This window comes from Anolis sagrei, chromosome 2 (assembly GCF_037176765.1).
Source record: "Anolis sagrei isolate rAnoSag1 chromosome 2, rAnoSag1.mat, whole genome shotgun sequence".
NCBI classification, from domain to species: domain Eukaryota; kingdom Metazoa; phylum Chordata; class Lepidosauria; order Squamata; family Dactyloidae; genus Anolis; species Anolis sagrei.
The window spans coordinates 177,918,978-177,939,766 of record NC_090022.1 but is presented as its reverse complement, the minus strand read 5'-3'; the positions used below and the strand labels follow the sequence as shown (position 1 = coordinate 177,939,766).

The 20,789-nt window shown below is 43.3% G+C and overlaps 1 protein-coding gene across 2 annotated transcripts in view; it reads right to left on the bottom strand.

Moving 5' to 3' along the window:
* ABCD1 (ATP binding cassette subfamily D member 1) overlaps positions 1-19,926 on the bottom strand; it is a 47,517-nt gene extending 27,591 nt beyond the window's left edge. The window contains exons 1-2 of one of the 2 annotated variants that reach the window (XM_060763157.2): positions 18,765-19,926; positions 6,035-6,215 (exon numbers count right to left, since the gene is read on the bottom strand). In XM_060763157.2, the coding sequence (XP_060619140.2) occupies positions 6,035-6,215; positions 18,765-19,700 (1,117 nt within the window). In that variant the 5' untranslated portion in view covers positions 19,701-19,926. The remainder of the gene's footprint in view (positions 1-6,034; positions 6,216-18,764) is intronic. The other variant, XM_060763155.2, reaches the window with a different exon arrangement.
* Positions 19,927-20,789: the final 863 nt, after the last annotated feature.

Here is a 20,789-nt window from a genome sequence, read left to right as displayed (position 1 = left end):
AAAATACTGCCAGGGTTTGGTGGGCAATATCCTTTGGTTTTGAAGTTGTAGTTCACCTACATCCAGAGATCACTGTGGACTCAAACAATGATGGATCTGGACCAAACTCTACATGAATACTCAATATGCCCAAATGTGAACACTGGTGGAGTTGGGGGGAAATAGAATCTTGACATTTGGGAGTTGTAGTTGCTGGGATTTATAGTTCACCTACAATCACAGAGCATTCTGAACCCCACCAACGATAGAATTGGGCCAAACCTCCCACACAGAACCCCCTGTAGAATATCTTAATTCTACAGTGTAGCTGCACCTTATGTGCCCATCAACAAGAATAGAGCTAGGCACTCCTCTGTCTGTACACATACACACTCTTTCCAGTGTCAAGGCAAAAGCCATTGAAAGTTGGGTTTGGAAATTGAGAGAGGACAAATATTTTATTTCTGTTTGGCAGAGCTTTACAGTACTTTTCCAAGATCTGTCATGGATTAAAGTTACAGAGTCCAGGTCACAGATGTAATCTGACAACCCTGCTCATTTTCTCCATTCTGTTTGCCTGTGATATAAAAGGGACAAAGTCTGAGGCCCCTTACACACAGCTATATAAAACCCCACATTATCTACTTTGAACTGGGTTATATGGCAGTGTGGACTCAGATAACCCAATTCAAAGCAGATATATTCGATTATCTGCCTTGATATTCTGGGTTATATGGCTGTGTGGAAGGGCCCTGAGAGAGCCCTGGTGTTCCTTGTAAAGTTTGGGGTGAAGGGCAGAGGAGCAGACTGAAAATATAGCTCTTTAGTTATATCAAAGTTTACATAGAAGAAAGCAACTCAGGCCCCTTCTACACAGCTGTATAAAATCCAGATTATCTGCTTTGAACTGGATTATATGACAGTGTAGACTCGGGGCCTTCCAGACAGGATCTATATCCTAGGATCTGCTCCAAGATTTTCTGTTTATCCCAGATTATCTGGCAGTGGGGATTAATATAATCCAGTTTAATGCAGAAAATCTGGGATAATCCACATTATGTGCTTTGAACTGGATTATATGAGTTTACAATGCCATATAATCCAGTTCAAAGCTGGTAATCTGGAATTTATATGGCATTGTAGTAGGGGCCTTAAACTGGGGAACCAAGGTTCGAATTGCAACTCAGCCATGAAACCCACTGGGTGACCTTGGGCAAGTCACACCCCCTCGGCCTTAGAGAAAGGCAAGACCAAATCCTCTCTAAACAACTTCAGCCAAGAAAAACTCATGATAGGTCCATTTCAGAGCTGACATAAGTAAAAAAATGACTTGAAGGCACACAACAACACAACTATTAAAGATATAGGAACTAGGCATGTTTCCAAATGGTTCTAAAGTACTTACAAAATTAGGGAGTGCTGGTGCTTTGCTTCTACAGTGTTACTAAAGTTCTGGTGGTGAAAATTTCAGAACTATAACAAAACTTTCAAAAATGTATTATAAACTAGCCGTCCCCCGCCACGCGTTTCTGTGGCCCAGTCTGTATACATGTGTTTTGTGTGTGTGTGTATATTTGTGTATATGTGTATATATGTGTGTTTGCATATATATGTGTGTGTGTGTGTATATGTGTGTGCATATGTGTGTGTGAAGTGTATATATGTGTGTATATATTTGTGTGTTTATATGTGTATATGTATACTGTGTATATGTGTGTGCTTGTCTATATGCATATTTGTGTTTATATATGTGTGTATGTATATAGGTGTGTGTATGTAGATGTATGTGTGTGTATATTTGTGTGTGCTTGTGTATATATATGTGTATACACATGTGTATGTATGTGTGCATGTGTATATGTACATGTATGTGTATATGTATGTATATGTGTGTGTGTGTGTGTGTGTGTAGTGTATTTCTGGGGTTTTTAAGTCCGTTCTGCTGGGTTTTTTTGGGTTTTTTTGTAATTTTAGGGGTGATGAACACTCATTGGTCTGTTAGGGGTGTACTGTCCAAATTTCGGGTCAATTAGTCCAGTGGTTTCTGAGTTATGTTAATCCCACAAACGAACGTTACATTTTTATTTATATAGATGGCAGTTCCTAATTGATTCTGTCATTAAAATTGCCAATAACGAAATAATATTGAAATTTTGAAAAAAAAATAGAGTTCTGAAATTTTCACCACCAGAACTTTAGCAACACTGTAGAAGCAAAGCACCAGTGCCTAGTTTTGTAAGTACTTTAGAACCATGGATTGCCCATGCCTAAAGTGAACCCTCTCCTGTTTTTAATCTGATTTTCCCATTAATATCAGATACCATAGCTAGGACCAGGCAAGAGGTCTCTGTGGGTTATCATGGTCTCCTGTGACCTTTCCTTGCTTAATCTGAACATGCTGCGGAGATTAAAGTTAACAAAGGCCCTTTTCAGGCTTTATGAAAATAAATAAAGCCAATGAGGCCGGAGAAAGCTTAGAAACTCAGAATTACTAAGCAAATAACTGCACACTAAAAAAGTCCTTCCCAACCTGGGTTCTTTCTACAGTGATCCCCATTGGCTACGTTTGTTGGAGATGATGGAAGTTGTAGTCCAGAATATCAGGACTCTAGCAAGCCTATTTAGGTTTAGAGAGTAGAGCTATTCAGAAAGCCTGGCATTGGATCTATGGACATCCATTTTAAAACTCAAGGGAAGGAATTTGGTGATTCATCTAAGTGGGTCAAATCCAGAATTTGGAAATGTTACATCAGACTAAGGTAAAGGAAAAAGTTTTCCCCTGACATGAAGTCCAGTCGTGTCCGACTCTGTGGTGTGGTGCTCACCTCCATTTCTAAGCCGAAGAGCCGGCGTTGTCCATAGACACCTCCAAAGTCATGTGGTTGGCATGACTGCATGGAATGTCGTTACCTTTCCGCTGGAGCGGTACCCATTGATCAACTCACATTTTGCATGTTTTCGAACTGCTAGGTTGGCAGAAGCTGGGGCTGACAGTGGAAGCTCATGCTGCTCCCCGAATTCGAACCTGCGACCTTTCGGTCAACAAGCTCAGCAGCTCAGTGCTTTAACCCACTGCGTCATCAGATTACAGTTCCGAAAATGCTCTAGCTAGAATGATGAATGGGCACCGTGCACCAAAAATGCAATTTCTCCAATTCTGGGAATTTCATTAGAAGCCCATGAATACTACACTACCATGGCCATAAGATTCCATTTTAATTACCATGGAACTCTGGGATTTGCAGTTTGGCCAGTTACCAGAGCTCTGGCTGAGGATTCGAAATACCCTTTCCAAAACTGCAAATTCCAGGATTCCACAGAACGTTGCCATGGTAATTGAAATGGAATCATACTGCTGTAATTGTGTGGTGTGAAAAAGCCCTGTGAGTCTAGGCCACACATGGAGGATGGTTTGCACACCGACATGTTAATGTCTAACTACACTGCTTCCCTCATATATTTATTATTTAATAATAGATTATTAGTATCAATTAGGAGCTACCAAATGACTTAAGATGTCAACAACTAACTTGTTAGCCTGATGATCACCTTACAGCAACACATGTGGGTGTTTTAATGTGTGGGACTAGTCAGCTAATGAATTATGATTAATTGAGAGAGTTGCCATTATGTATCATAAACATTCTATCATATACGTATGTATATAATTTTCTGGCACACACCTTAAAGGACACCCTTTGCAGAGGATACTCCCAAAACCACTATTTGAACTGGTACGACACTGGTCTGAGAAGGCAAAACAAGGATGGTGGCTGCCCGAAAGAGGAAGGTGTGGCACCTTCAAGATGCTGTTGAGCTCCAATGTCCATTATCCCTCACAATTAACTATGCTAGGGATGATAGGAGTCACAGTTCAACACCATCAGGAATACCACTCATTTTCCACCCCTGGCAGATCTACATCTCCTCTTTCTCTCTTTCTAGCTCACATCTCTTTCCAAAGGCAATTTGTACCAAAGGACACTGGCTTTCAGTCCTGTTGTGCACATACATAGTCCAGGAACCAGCATCAAGGAGAATTGATGAACAAGTGGACTTTTAAAAACAGAAGGAGATATTTGGGAACACTTGTCTCTACTTCAAGAAGATGACAACTCATAAAATGAGAGGTACACACACATATCTTTGTTACTGAGGCTTAGGCTTACTAAACATAAGGTTTCCACAGAAGGTGTAGCTTTTATTTGAAGTGAGTTCCCTTCTCCACACTATTCAACACTTTGAAACAGTGTGCTTCTAAGATCAGTCCCTCTGACTGTCTTACAGAGTAACCAGACTTTCTCCACTGTGTAAGAAGAACAGCTTCTGCACTTGGATAGACAGGTAAGCATATGCTGATCCCTTCCTACACCTGCTGGTTTGCTTTGGCCATTGTAGACCCTTTTCCTCTACTCGCCTGGCAAGTTAGGACTCTCAATATGCATTCATTATATCCCTTGGAAATACAGCTGTAACTGTGAGAATTTCAATGGAAAATAGGTGAGAAAGGGTAAACTAGGGGCCAGCACATGGGTTTAACAATGGGTTAAACCCATGTGCTGCTGAACTGCTGACCTGAATCCACGGGCCAGGGTGAGCTCCCGCTGTTAGCCCTAGCTCCAGCCAACCTAGCAGTTCGAAGAAATGCAAATGTGAGTAGATCAATAGGTACAGTCTTGGTGGGAAAAGGCAAAAATACACTCCACGCAGTCATGCTGGCCACACGACCAGGAGGTGTCTATGGACAATGCAGGCTCCTCATCTTGCAAATGGAGATGAGCACTTCCTCCTGAGCCAGAGATGAGCACGGCTTCCAGAGCCGGAAATGAATGGAGAAACCTTCCACACAGCCCTACCTCCCAGAATATCAAGGCAAAAAATCCCACAATATCAGCTTTGAACTGGATTATCCAACTCCACACTCAGATAGTGTGGGGTTTTCTGCCTTGATATTTTGGAAAATAGGACTGTATGGAAGGGCCCTTTGTCTGCCTGTCTGTGTGCCATTGTATTTCATTATAACAATGAAGCCCCCGGTGGCACAGTGGGTTAAACCCCTGTGCCGGCAGGACTGAAGACAGACAGGTCGCAGGTTCGAATCCGGGGAGAGCGCAGATGAGCTCCCTCTATCAGCTCCAGCTCCTGATGCGGGGACATGAGAGAAGCCTCCCACAAGGATGATAAAACATCAAAACATCCGGCCGTCCCCTGGGCAACGTCCTTGTAGAAGGCCAATTCTCTCAAACCAGAAGTGACTTGCAATTTCTCAAGTTACTCCTGACACAACAAAAAAAATTGTAACAAGGCACTGAATGTTTGCCTGTGTCTGTTTATATGATGTGATCCACTTTGAGTCCCCTCAGGGAGAAAGGCAGAATATAAATAGAGATTATTATTATTATTATTATTATTATTATTATTATTATTTCTATTATACCTGTCACCTGCAAGCTATTTGATGGAATCTTAGATTTTGATTCTATTTTCTACCAAATCTTGCATTCAACTCAGGGCATTCCAGAACTTCAATGCTCAGGCCAATAGACTGCTACGCTGACCTGTTAAAACATTGACAGCTGCCTTCCTAGGCCCCTTCTACACTGCCATGTAATCCAGATTATCAAAACAAGAAAATCCACATTATCTGCTTTGAATTGGATTATAGGAGTCTACCCTGCCCGAAAATCCAGTTCAAAGCAGAAAAACTGAATTTTATATGGCAGTGTTGATGGATCCCTAGTTTTCTCCCCCATTGCCAACCACATTATTCAACTGTGTTCAACATGAAAGCATGACAAGAATGACTGCTAACCCTGGCTAAGTGCCTAAGCAACCTGACATCTAATGTGTCACCTGCCACTTTGAGAAGTGCTTTTCGTGCGCTCTTCCACACAGCCATATAACTCAGGACTAAGATAACCCAGTTCAAAGCAGATATTGTGGGGATTTCTGCCATGATATTCTGAGTTACATAGCTGTGTGGAAGGGCCCAGGGTTGAGTTTAAGGGAAGTGCCCCTCTTGCTCCATGTTGATTGCAGTACTGCATGTACTCACCAGTCTCAGAGTAGCCGGTGGCAGTGATAATTGGCACAGCCACCATGACCAACCCGGCAGCACTCCACACATACTTCATGAGGAACTGCTCCAGCATGACATACCAGAGTCTCTCCAGAAGCAACACGTTGATCTGGGAGGCCAGCTCACGATAGCAGTGCCTTAGGAGGGACAATTCCACCTGGAAGGGAGCAATTCAAAGAGACATTCAGATAAAGGGTCGCAGCAGATGACATTCAGAAAACATACAGTGGCTTTAAGTTTAAAGAATAAAAACATATTTTTTCCCTTTCGGTGTTTACAGTTTACATAAGCAATCTTCTTCTGATAATTTAAGTCAGATATACCTGGCGTGGAAAAGTGTCAAAGAAGAGTTCTAGAGATGCTGTGGATTGCTAAAAAGACCAATAACAAATCAATCCTGATACAGAACAAAGGGGAGATGATGGACCGTAGACTTATATGTCAAAAACTGTTATGCTGCAGAAGAGATGCAAGACAGCAATCCGGGAAGCCAGCTTGAAAGCATCTGGATAAGAATCAAGGGAAATGAAACTCAAAAAGGTCTTGTTGTAGGCATCTACTACAGACCTCCAAGCCAGGAAGAAGAACTTGATGAAGTCTTCTGCCACTGGTTGACCAAACGGGCACAGAGAAGAGATGTAGTAGTCATGGGCAATTTCAACTATCCCGATATTTGCTGGAAAACAAACTCAGCCAAGAGTACAAGGCAAAATGATTAAACTGAGACTGTTATACTTTGGACAGATCCTGAGGAGACATGACTCACTCGAAAAGATGATCATGCTTGGTAAAGTAGAAGGAAGCAGGAGAAGATAGATTATAGGTAGATAAACCATGAGCCACAGGGAGAGGCAGTTAAGAAATAAAATTATGATTATGGTTAAAAAATGTTTTTAAAATGGATTTCAACTTAATGGTTTTATTTAATGTGTAATGTTGATATAATCTGTATGTATTCTGTATGTGTTGGCATCAAATTGTTGTAAGCCACCCTGAGTCCCCCTTCAGGGGTTGAGAAGGGCAGGGTACAAATGCTGGAAATAAATAAAAATTATTATTATTATTTTACTGACACAAAACCACAGTATGTCACAGCAAACGAGATCTATATGCTGGATTTCGTATCATAAAATCACAAGTTGAACACTTCCTAAGCGTCTAGGACTGTGTGATGTAATTTTAATAATAATAATAATTATTATTATTATTATTATTATTATTAACTCAATCAAGCATGCCATGACCCTCAGTCTGTAAGACCTGAGCAGTACTGACCATTTGGTGGTCTTTCATTCATGGAGCCTCTGTAACTTGAAGTTGGCCTAACAATGTCTGAATTTAACCTAACTCCAGTTTAAAGAATGTTTTGGTCTTGTAGACCAACTGATAATCCAGAAAGGAACCATGCAAGGCAGTGAAATATAGGCCTGAAACTCAGACTCCTTCCACACAGCTGTATAAAATCCACATTTAACTGGATTATATGGCAGTATGAACTGAGATAATCCAGATCAAAGCAGATATTGTGAATTATCTGCCTTGATATGCTGGGTTATATGGCTGTGTGGAAGCACCATCAGATATCAGCATTTTTCGTGTCATTATTTGTATGCAAGTCATAAGAAGGTCCAATAGTTTTACCATAGTAATCTTTACACATCCCTGCTCTAGTGCCTTTAGCAATGGACTGGTCAAGATAAAGGCTTACCTACAAAGCCCTAAACGGTTTGGGACCTGCCTACCTGCGTGACCGCATCTCCGTTTATGAACCCACGCGTTCCCTTCGTTCATCCGGAGAGGCCCTGCTCGCGATCCCACCTGCGTTGCGGGCGCGTTTGGTGGGAACGAGAGACAGGGCCTTTTCTGTGGTAGCCCCCCGACTTTGGAACACCCTTCCCAAAGACATCAGACAAGCCCCTACACTGGCAGTCTTTAGGAAGAGCTTGAAGACCTGGCTGTTCCGGTGTGCCTTTCCAGAATAGGAAACTCCAGCAATATGTCCCAGAAGTACTTTATCAGAGAGTTAAGATTGTCTGCACATTGCAATTACCCTAAAATCCTACATGTTACCTGTCATACTCAGCACCCTTTTAATCTGTACCCATTACAGTTGGCCCGGCCCTAGTTTTTAATTGTGTTATGGTGTATTGTTTATCGTCTATTGCTTGATGTTTTTTATTTGCTTTATAATGTTATGTGTATTGTTATGTTGTTGTTTTTGAGGCCTCGGCCCATGTAAGCCGCATCGAGTCCTTCAGGAGATGCTAGCACGGTACAAATAAAGATAATAATAATAATAATAATAATAATAATAATAACTAAGGGCCCTTCCACACAGCCATATAACTCAGGGCCCTTCCACATAGTTCTATATCCCAGAATATAAAGGCAGAAAATCCCACATTTTCTGCTTTGAACTAGGATATATGGCAGTATGGACGCAGATAACCCATTTCCAAGCAGATATTGTGGGATTTTCTGTCTTGATAATCTGGAATATAGGGCTGTGTGGATCTGAGTCCACACTGCCATATATTCTAGTTCAAAGTAGATAATGTGGGATTTTATAAAAATATATTTTCATTATCACTATGGCCCTTCTACACAGTCGTATAAAATCCAAATTATCTGCTTCGAACTGGATTATATGGCAGTGTAGACTCAGATAATTCAGTTCAAATCAGATAATGTGGATTTTCTGCATTGATATTCCGGGTTATAGGGCTGTGTGGAAGAGCCCTTAGTTATCAAGTTAGGAAGGGTAGGACCTGCTCAGTTTGTGAACTTTGGCCTGTTCTTAAAGGCATGATAGGTGGCAACTTTAATTAGCCATTTGTTGTTCTTTGCTACAAGAAACACAATGGACTGGTTCACAAACGCATAGCCAAGGATGGCTTGAGGCAGTATAAAGAGTTGACTAACACATATGAATGAGCCAGGGCAGTTCTCTAACCCAACATACAGAATTCTGAGATGATTACAATGCAAATACGACGGAGAAAGGTTGCCAACAGCACAATCAGATAGGAGTGTTTATCTTAACACCAACAAATGCTTCAGCTACCACTTAAAGCAAACTACTTATAAATATGTAAAAGAAGACATAGCTCTCTGTTTTCTAGTTATCATGTTATAAGTAATCTAGCAGCACGCCTAACTTAATAGCCCAACTGTTATAGAGACAATAGGGCAAACAGTACAAGAACTAGGAAGAAAAAAGATCTTAAATAAACAACGAGGAGGAATGACCCATAGTCCTAGATATTTCTACACTAATACAGAAAACATGAGAAATAAACAAGTTAAACTTGAACACAACACTAGGGAGAAAAAAGATCTTAAATAAACAACGAGGAGGAATGGCCCATGGTCCTAGATATTTCTACACTAATACAGAGAACATGAGAAATAAACAAGTTGAACTTGAACTCTTGACACAGCCATGCAAATATAGTATAATAAGCATCACTGAAAGCTGGTGGGATGAGTCTCATGAATGGAATGTAGTAATAAAGGGCTATGACCTATTTTAGAGAAGTGGACAAAACAGGAAAGGCGGAAAAGTAACATTATATGCCAATGATGTTTATTTGCAAATTTCTGGAAAATATAAGACTGGAAGAATGCAAATGCAAAAGTGGGGAAAGACTCAATTACCAGCCAGCCTGGCATCAATTTCAGGAAAGTTTCTAGAGTTGATTGTTAAAAACACAGTCTGTAAGCACTTAGAAAGGAATGCCATGCTCACTAAAAGTCAATAAGGTTTTCAACACGTCATGTCAGATCAATCTCTTTTCTTATAGTTACAAACTTGGTAGATGAAGGGAATGCTGTGAGGTTAGTATATCTAAAGCAATGGGGTCCCCAGATGTTTTGGCCTTCAACTCCCAGAAATCCTAATATCTGGTAACCTAGCTAGGCCAAAACACCTGGGGACCCACAGGTTGAGAACCACTGATCTAAAGCATTGCCTTCATCTAGTAAGTTTAATACATCTACGAGTAAGACGTTTCACAAGCTCCCCCATGATGTTCTTACACAGAAGTTAGTAAAATGTGAGCTAGGCAATGCTACTGGTAGGTGGATTTAAAATTGGCGAACTAAACACACCCAAATGGTGCTCACCAATGACTCCTCCTCATCCTGGGGAGAAGTGATTGGTGGGGTGCTGCAGGGATCTATTCAGTGTCATTCAACACCTTTCCACATAAGCTGGATGATGCGACAGATGACACCTTTACCAAAATTGCAGATGACATCAAATTGGGAGGGAAAGCTAATACTTCAGAAGACGGGATCAGAACTCAAAATGACTTTATAACAAATAAGAAAACCAAAAATAATTTCAATGCAAATAAATGGAAGGTAGTACATGCAGACACATAACACTGAATATGACAAGGCTCTAGAAGTCTTACTAAATCAAGAGTTAATAGGATGATGTGGCAGCTAAAAAAATCAATTTGATTTTAGTCTGCATCCATAGGAGTATAGTGTCTAGATCAGGGCTCCTCAAACTCTTTAAACAGAGGGCCAGGTCACAGTCCCTCAAACTGTTGGAGGTCTGGATTATAATTTGAAAAAAAATGAATGAATTGCTATGCACACTGCACAAATCTTATTTGTAGTGCAAAACACACTTAAAACAATACAATAATTAAAATGAATAATTAAAACAAATATAAACTTATTGGTATTTCAGTGGGGAGTGTGGGCCTGATTTTGGCTGATGAGATAGGATAGTTGTAGTTGTTGTTGTTGTTGTGTGCTTTCAAGTCGTTTCAGACTTAGGTTGACCCTGAGCAAGGGCCGGGCAAATGACCCTGGAGGGCCGTCTCCGGCCCTCGGGCCTTAGTTTGAGGACCCCTGGTCTAGATCGAGGGAGGTAATAATATTACTCTATTCTGCTTTGGTTGCACCTCATTTGGAATACCATGTCCAGTTGGGAATGTCACAATTTTAAAAAGGGATTGACAAGCTGGAAAATGTACAGAAAAGGGTGACCAAAATAGCTGAAGTTCTGCGCACCATGTTCTATGTGGAACGGCTGAAGGAGCTGAGTATATTTAGCATGGAGAAGGGAGAGTTAAGAGGTGACATGATGCCCATGTTTAAATATTCAAAGGATATCATATTGAAGATGCAGCTAGCTTGTTTTCTGTTCCAGAGACTAGGACACAGAGCAACGGAGACAAAGTACAGGGAAAGAGATTCAAACAAAACGTTCTAATGGTAAGTGCTGTTTGACAGTGGGATATGATGCTTTGGAGCATAGAGGAGGCTCCTTCTCTGGATGATTTGAAGCAGATGCTAGATGGCTATCTGCTTCAAAGTGCTTTGATGGTATATGTCTGCATTGCAGGGGGTTGAACTGGATGGCCCTCATGCTCTCTTCCAACACTTTAGGATTGAACTAGTTTTAAGATCATTTTAAGTGGGACAGGGGAGAATATGAAACTATTTCCCAAGGAAAAATTATGGAGTGAGCAACTGATGGAGTTTGCCCTTCAGTTGTTCTAACAGCACGAGTCTGTGTCTATTTACTTGGTAATAAGTTCAATGGAACCTACTCTCTATGTACTATGACAATATTTAGAATTTCAGCCTTATAGTGTAACCCAGTAGTTCTGAACCTGGGGTCCCCAGATGTTTTTGGCCTACAACTCCCAGAAAGCGTAACAGCTTATAAACTAGCTGGGATTTCTGGGAGTTGTAGGCCAAAAACACCTGGGGACCCCAGGTTGAGAACCACTGGTGTAACCTAATACAGATCAACTGAAAATTATGATGAGTGGGTTGTTGTAGGCTTTTTCGGGCTATATGGCCATGTTCTAGAACAGGGGTCCTCAAACTATGGCCTGAGGGCCGAATACGGCCCTCCAAGTCATTTACCCGGCCCTCGCTCAGGGTCAACCTAAGCTGGAAAGCACACAACAACAACAATAATCCTATCTCATCAGCCAAAAGCAGGCCCACACTTCCTATTGAAGTACGAATAAGTTTATATTTGTTAAAATTGTTCTTCATTTTAATTATTGTATTGTTTTTAAGTGTCTTTTGAATTACAAATAAGATATGTGCAGTGTGCATAGGAATTCATTCATATTTTTTTTCAAATTATAATCCGGACTTCCAACAATTTGAGGGACTGTGATCTGGCCCTCTGTTTAAAAAGTTTGAGGACTCCTGGTCTAGAGGCATTCTCTACTGATGTTTCACCTGCATCTATGGCAAGCATCCTTAGAGGTTGTGAGGTCAGGAGAGAATGCTGTATAGTCCGAAAAAACCTACAACAACCCATTGATTCCTGCCATGAATGCCTTCGACAGTATGGTGTGTCCTAATTATATTCAGTGGATTTACTCACCCAGATTTTCGTCTAGGATGGAAATCTAAAAGACTCTACTCCAGTCTTTTTCAAACAACCCTACAGATGGGGAAGAAAACAGGTCTCATTTCCTGAAAAATACTGGCTGGGGAAATTGGAAGTTGTAGTCTACTATATCTAGAGAATGCCAGGTTAGGGGAAATGGCTCTCGGCCTCCCCACAGCCTCAACAATGGGAACCTGGTTTACTGGCTGTGATCATCAAGCTAAAAAGCAATATTCTTGAACTTCTTCTGTTTTTAAATGAAGGAGGGGGAAAGTCTGCCAAGAGATGTGCCACTTGAATTTACATGAACTTTCATTAACAAATTGACACCTCAGTTCCAAAGGCATCTCTCACTGGCTTTGCATCTATTACACATCCCAACCCAAAAAAGTATTGGTATCTTGGTTTGTAGGCCTGTTCCTGAGGTTATTTGGGGTGCTGATTCAGAAAATTGCATTGGATCACTGCATCAACTCTATTTTCTTAGATATGGCTAACATGGTTTACTATGGGTGAGCAGATGAAGACTGGTAGATGCCACATGTTCTGTATCTCAAATACTGGAGCTGATGGGGGAAAAGTTGTGCCTTTTTTGGACTCAGCAGGTCAAATATACCCAGAAACAAGGCTAATGTTTAAAGCACTAAAATGTATGTTGGCCAGTATTACCAATGTACTAAACTGTACTAAAGCAATATTCCTGTTTGCATTCATAAACAGTCATGCTTTATGTTGGATGTTAACTTAATACTGGAAGTTCAGGCTGTGGTGTCACTCTCACTTATATTGTTCTCTCCTCTTTGCATTTGAACTGATGTCTGTCTCCAAAACTGCATAGGAACTAGCCTCATTGGCCATTGGCCTGATATTGTGTTAAACCTGACCACAAAAATGCCAATAATTTAGTCTACACAGGACTTCTGACTGTACAACCCTGCGTTAAGGTCAAACTTGGGACTGGAAGTGTGCTATGACCTCATTTCAAACGTCATATAAAATACAGATTATGCACTTTGGATTATATGGCAGTGTGGATTCATATAATCCAGTTTAAAGCAGAGAATGTGGATTATTCATTTAGACAATCTGGAATTTTTTGGTAGTGTAGATCCAGCCTTAGTGAGCCCCAGAGCATAGGAAAGTTAGTGTTTGGATTAGAGCAGGGGTCCTCAAACTAAGGCCCGAGGGCCAGATACGGCCCTCCAAGGTCATTTACCCGGCCCTCGCTTAGGGTCAACCTAAGTCTGAAACGACTTGAAAGCACACAACATCAACCATCCTATCTCATCAGCCAAAAGCAGGTCCACACTTCCCATTTAAATACTAATAAGTTTATATTTGTTAAAATTGTTCTTCATTTTAATTATTGTATTGTTTTAAGTGTTTTTTGCACTACAAATAAGATATGTGCAGTGTGCATAGGAATTCATTCATATATTTTTTTCAAATTATAATCCGGCCCTCAAACAGTTTGAGGGCCTGTGACCTGCTCTCTGTTTAAAAAGTTTGAGGACCCCTGGTTTAGACAATCTGGATTATTTGGTAGTGTAGATCCAATCTTAGTGAGCCTCAGAGCATAGGAAAGTTCCTGTTTAGATTACAGTTTTAGGACAGTCAAGCCATTGAGTAAGATTTCCCATGGATCCCATGAATACACTTCCCATTTAGTGTATTCATTGGGAGAGAATCAACAGGGTATGGCTTATAACAAATATGTCAACCTCAAGGCCCACATGGCAAATCCAGTCCGCCATGTCATTTTATGTGAACTACAATTCCTGTATTCCTCATCATTAAACATCATCACTACAGCTGACAGGACTTGAGATATAGCAACATCTGGAAAGCAGCAATATGTTCTCTTTAGTTAGGATAGTGGGGTTTGAATTGAGACACAAGGCTTGTCAGGCATGTAGCCGGGGGGGGGGGGGGGCTTGAGGGGCTTCAGCCCCCCCCCCCCCCGAAATTCTCATGGTGGTTCGCGAAAAGGCCTTACTGGTGCATTATTTAAACTGTTATGTTTATTCGTATCATGATCTGATCACCATACTCAATATATCCCATATGCATGGGGGTATTGGGATAATGATACAAAAGGTTTGCTAGGCTAGACCCTCTTTCACTCAGACTCAGCCCCCCCAAACCCCCCCTGAAAAAAATTCAGCCCCCCCCCCCCCCAAACGAAATCCTGGCTACGGGCCTGAGGCTTGTGGATATGATGTCTGATTTCAAAATGCCCTTTGACCTTTCTCAACCCAAGATCAACAATTGCTATTGGGTTAAAAACCCATTATCCCCAGTCTGCATGGCGGATAATAAAAAAATGATGGGAATTGTCATTTGATTAACATCTGGGGATCCATACTGGGCAGGCATGTAGCCGGGGGGGGGGGCTTGAAGGGCTTCAGCCCCCCCCCCCCCCCGAAATTCTCATGGTGGTTCGCAAAAAGGTCTTACTGGTGCATTATTTAAACTGTTATGTTTATTCATATCATGATCTGATCACCATACTCAATATATCCCATATGCATGGGGGTATTGGGGTAACGATACAAAAGATTTGCTAGGCTAGAACCTCTTTCACTCAGACTCAGCCCCCCCCCCGAACCCCCCCCCCTGAAATTTTTTTAGCCCCCCCCCCCCCCAAATGAAATCCTGGCTACGGGCCTGATACTGGGTAAAAACTAAAGAGCACAGGTTGCTATGTTAAAATAAAAATCATAGTTGGCCCTCTGTATCAATGGATTCTCCATCCATGGTTTCAATGCATGGCAATCATAAAGCTGATGTGGCCCCTGATGAAAATGAGTGTGAATAGAAGCAGGGGAGAGATATTCTATTATGTGTAGCCTTCAAATGGGAACAAGATTAGAAGCTCAGCATTTTTATTGCCTAAGGATTTCCTTCCTGCCCTGGTCCCTGTTTGCTGTGTGCAGCCTATTTTGGGAATCATCTTAAGTCAAAGACAAACTGACTTAGTTGAAGGGTTAGAAAGCATGATCATCAAGTTTGCAGGTGACACCAAATTGGGAGGGATAGCCGATACTCCAGAGGACACGAGCAGGATTCAAAACAATCTTGACAGATTAGAGAGATGGGCCAAAACTAACAAAATGAAGTTCAACAGGGACAAATGCAAGATACTCCACTTAGGCAGAAAAAACGAAAATGCAAAGATACAGAATGGGGGACAATGCCTGGCTCGAGAGCAGTACGTGTGAAAAAGGTCTTGGAGTCCTCGTGGACAACAAGTTAAACAAGAGCCAACAATGTCTTGTAGCGGCAAAAAACGCCAATGGGATTTTGGCCTGCATCAATAGGAGCATAGTATCTAGATCAGGGGTCCTCAAACTTTTTAAACAGAGGGCCAGGTCACAGTCCTTCAAACTGTTGGAGGGCCGGATTATAATTTGAAAAAAAACATGAATGAATTCCTATGTATAATGCACATATCTTATTTGTAGTGCAAAAGACACTTAAAAACAATACAATAATTAAAATGAAGAACAATTTTAACAAAATAAACTTATTAGTAATTCAATGGGAAGTGTGGGCCTACTTTTGGCTGATGAGATAGGATTGTTGTTGTTGTTGTGTGCTTTCAAGTAGTTTCGGACTTAGGTTGACCCTGAGTGTGGGACCTTGAAGGGCCACATCCGGCCCCCGGGCCTTAGTTTGAGGACCTCTGGTCTAGATCTAGGGAAGTAATGCTCCCCCGCTATTCTGCCTTGGTTAGACCATACCTGGAATATTGTGTCCAATTCTGGCCACCACAATTGAAGAGAGATATTGACAAACTGGAATGTGTCCAAAGGAGGGCGACTACAATGTTCAAGGGTCTGGAGAACAAGTCCTATGAGGAGCGGCTTAAAGAACTGGGCATGTTTAGCTTGAAGAAGAGAAGGCTGAGAGGAGATATGATAGCCATGTATAAATATGTGAGAGGAAGCCACAGGGAGGAGGGAGCAAGCTTGTTTTTTGCTTCCCTGGAGACTAGGATGCGGACCAATGGCTTCAAACTACAAGAAAGGCGATTCCATCTGAACATTAGGAAGAACTTCCTGACTGTGAGAGCTGTTCAGCAGTGGAACTATCATACGAAAGCTGGCACAACCTGGGGATCACAACCAGATACAGTGAAGACATCTGCCCTTGCACTGTGCTACTCTGCTGCTGAGTATGCATGCCCAGTGTGGAACACATCTCACCACACTAAAACAGTGGATGTGGCTCTTAATGAGACATGCCGCATTATCACGGGGTGCCTGCGCCCTACACCACTGGAGAAATTACACTGCTTAGCCGGTATTGCACCACCTGACATCCGCCGGGAAGTAGCAGCCAATAGTGAAAGGACCAAGGCAGAGACATCTCCAGCTCATCCCTTGTTTGGGCATCAGCCAGCATGCCAACGACTTAAATCTAGAAATAGTTTTCTAATATCTATAGAGACACTCGCTGGAACACCTCAGCAAGCGAGAGTCCAAAAGTGGCAGGCTCAAACCCAGAACCTCAACCAATGGCTGTTATCAAATGAGAGACTCCCCCCTGGGCACACAGAGGACTGGGTGACTTGGAAGGCGCTGAACAGACTGCGCTCTGGCACCACGAGATGCAGAGCCAACCTTCAGAAATGGGGCTACAAAGTGGAATCCTCAACATGCGAGTGTGGAGAGGAGCAAACCACTGACCACATGCTGCAGTGCAACCTGAGCCCTGCCACATGCACAATGGAGGACCTTCTTGCAGCCACACCAGAAGCACTCCAAGTGGCCAGATACTGGTCAAGGGACATTTCATCAACTACGAAACTAACAAGTTTTGTATTTTGTCTGTTTGTTTGCTTTGTTATGTTAAAAATGTAATATAATCGACTGGTTGCCCTGACACGATAAATAAATAAATAAAAATAGCAGTGGAACTCTCTGCCCCGGAGTGTGGTGGAGGCTCCTTCTTTGGAAGCTTTTAAACAGAGGCTGGATGGCCATCTGTCAGGAGTGCTTTGAATGCAATATTCCGGCAGGGGGTTGGACTGGATGGCCCATGAGGTCTCTTCCAACTCTACGATTCAGGGCCTTTCCACACAGTCGTATAACCCAGAATATCAAGGAGAATAATCCACAATATCTGCTTTGAATTGGGTTTTCCAAATCCACACTGCCATATAACCCAGTTCAGTGTGGACGTTATGCAGCTGTGTCGAAGCTGGGCCTCTTAGGTATGGGAGGATATTGTGAATGCACCAAAATCCTGCCTAGAAAAATTCTGCGCATTTGGATGTGCTGTGAATGTCAGGGTTAACAACACCATGCAACCTGTTGCTGGACAACAAATACTCTGATGAGTAATAGCTGGTCATGGGATGCATTGTCTAACTAGCCCTTTTTCGAAGAACAACTGTTGCACACAAGCCTTTTGGTACAAAGGATCTGGGTATGAGTGTTTCTTCATTTCCTCCACAGTCTTGCTTCTAAGATGAAGCAGAGAACAAAAGACTAATAAACATTAGAGAAAGAGTGGGAGAGAAAGGAAGTGAGAAGTGGAGGGAGGGAAGTGTTATGTACTTCTTGAGCGTGACCTAAAATTGCTTATTATTCTGGCAGCTTGCCCGACGTAGGAGAGCCTCCGGCCTTGAAAGTGCCCCGATGCAGCTGTATTTGCAAGAGAGGGAAGGAAAGTAAAAATTTTATCTGCCTGTCAACAGGAGGACACTCTCTGATATAACAAAACCTTGTTCCTTTGTCCTTCAGAACCAGTGACGGAAAGAACGTAGGCATCCCGATACACTCACAGTTGCTACTCTTCAATCTACTCTGCTCTCTGGGAATGCAAAACTATTTTAAGTGCCACCTTGGTGCCAAACGTGGAAGGCCTCAGGGCTGTTTTGACTGCTCGAGCAGGAATCAAGCGGGAGCAACTGAAACCAAACAGGGTTTCTAGAGGAAAACGGAAAGCTACCAATCCCAAAGCTGGAGTTGACTGAATAGGGACACTTCCCGAACGAGATAAAATCAGGTCAGGGCCTCAGCCTTGCCTGGGTCAAAGTCAATGAAAAAGCATACAAAAGAAGAGAAGTAAACAACGGCACCGGCAGGTTGTCTCTTTTGCAGAGCCAATTTCCTTTCAGCCTGAGCAGGAATTTAAGAAGTTGCCTGCCTTTGTATCATGGCTCACTTCTATAGGAAAGGGAAAACGGCAACTACAGGAAAAAACAGAAACACCCACCACCTTTTCTGAAATTTTCCATAGTTCAATTCCCTCTTTAGGTCTACCACTAGCCTGTCATTTATGAGGGTAACTTGGATTTTCTCGCCAAGTTCCCCACAACATTACCTTGTGCCCCCCATAGAAGGCAATCTCTTCAGAGTTGGCGACCACCCGGGAATGCATGTAGCGCAGCTCCCCTTTCCGGCGAGCCTCCTCAGCCACCAGTTGCCCAAACTTTGGTGAACAGGCGCGCAGCACCTTGGCCGTGATGCCCACCACCAGCCCGGCAATGACCGAAGGCCAAACAGTGTCGGCCCCCTTGGATCTGGCCGAACTGACCAAGGTGTAGGACGTCACGATGAGGTCGAGGACCGGCTTGGTCACGTTGGAGTAGAGGTGGGCCACCGAATTGGCGAAGGCCACCAGATCTTCGGTGAGAGACTGGTCTGGGTTGCGCAGGCGCCCGTCCATGTTGCTGACCCGGTAGTAGGTCTGGCCTTGGAAGTACAGCTTATAGGCATGGTCCACCAAGCGCCCACGGAAAGCCAGACTCAGCTGCCCCTCCAGGTACCGGATGGCGCTGTTGACGAAGGTGGCCGGGAGGGCAATGAGCAGCCACTGCAAGAGCTGCCAGGCAAAGTCGTTGGGGTTCTTGCGGACGATGCAGCGGGCCAGTCGCCCATCTAGTTGGGCCACGTAGACTGAGAGGAAGGTACGGCTGGCGAGAGCGGCCGAGTGCAAGGCCAGGAGCCCTGTCTGCCGGCACAGTGGCCCTGGAAACAGCAGGCGCAGGAGACGCAGAAGGCGCAGGAAGAAGACCCTGTTGACCCCGGGTGGCGATGCCGCAGCTGCCTCACCCGGCATTTCCCACTTGGTTGGTGGCCCATTGGCACTGGGCCTGCTGTTTGAGTTTGGCCGGAGCTCAGCGGTGGCCCACTGTCTCCTGAGGATGGGATACAACTTCTTGGCACCATATGCGGCCACCAGCAGTGCCACGGCCGCTCTCTTTGCCGTCACCCCTTGGGTCAGCCGTGATGCCACCTTGGCAGTGGCTAGGGGCATGTTGCCACCAAGGTGGGCCCAAGGCCCCTTGCTGCTGGCCCCCTCTCCCCTCCTCCTCCTCCTCCACCTCTTCCTCTGCCTCCTCCTCCAGCTCAGCCTAGTGCTCTCTGCCTGGCTGTGGCAACACTGGCTTCTCAGCCAGGCTCCGCTCTCATCCCATAATGACCCACCCTCCAACTGACACTCTGGGAGGGGACAGGGAAAGAGCCACCCTCCTCTAGATCATAGACAAACCCTGAGGCCACGCCTAGACAAGACGTAGCAGGAAGGAGAAAAAAAACAACAGAGGCCTGGTCGTTTCTCCAAGCAGCCACTAGATGGCGCAGCGTAGAGATCTCTGCACAAACCAAGGTTGTACAGAGAGAGGCTTTTTCTCTGTGCTCCAGCCTGGGATCATCTTTTTGAGCCCAACCCTAATGTTATATCCCTTAGGATTAAATGGGACATAGTCCCAGCTAGTCAGTATGCTCAGGAGTTTGCAGTAAAGCTAGATAATCTCCACTGTTTTGTTGGTTTGGATTGATCTGGTGCATCCAATGGGATTTTGGCCTGCATCAACAGGAGAATAGTGTCTAGATCAGTGTTTCTCAACCTGGGGGTTAGGACCCCTGAGGGGGTCGCGAAGGGGTGTTGGAGGGGTCACCAAAGACCATCAGAAAACACAATATTTTCTGATGGTCATGGGGATTCCATGTGGGAGGTTTGAGCCAATTCTATCGTTGGTGGAGTTCAGATTGTTATTTGATTGTAGTGAACTATAAATCCCAGCAACTACAATTCCCAAAAGTCAAGGTCTATTTTCCCCAGACTCCACCAGTGTTCACATTTGCGCATATTGAGTATATGTGCCAAGTTTGGTCCAGATCCACCACTGCGTGAGTCCACAGTGCTCGCTGAATATAGGTGAACTACAACTCCCAAACTCAAGGTCAATGCCCACCAAACCCTTCCAGTGTTTTCCATTGGTCATGGCAGTTCTGTGCGGCAAATTAGGTTAAAAATAATCGCTGGTGGAGTTCAGAATGCTCTTTGATTATAGGTGAACTATAAATCCCAGCAACTACAACTTCCAAAAGTCAAGGTCTATTT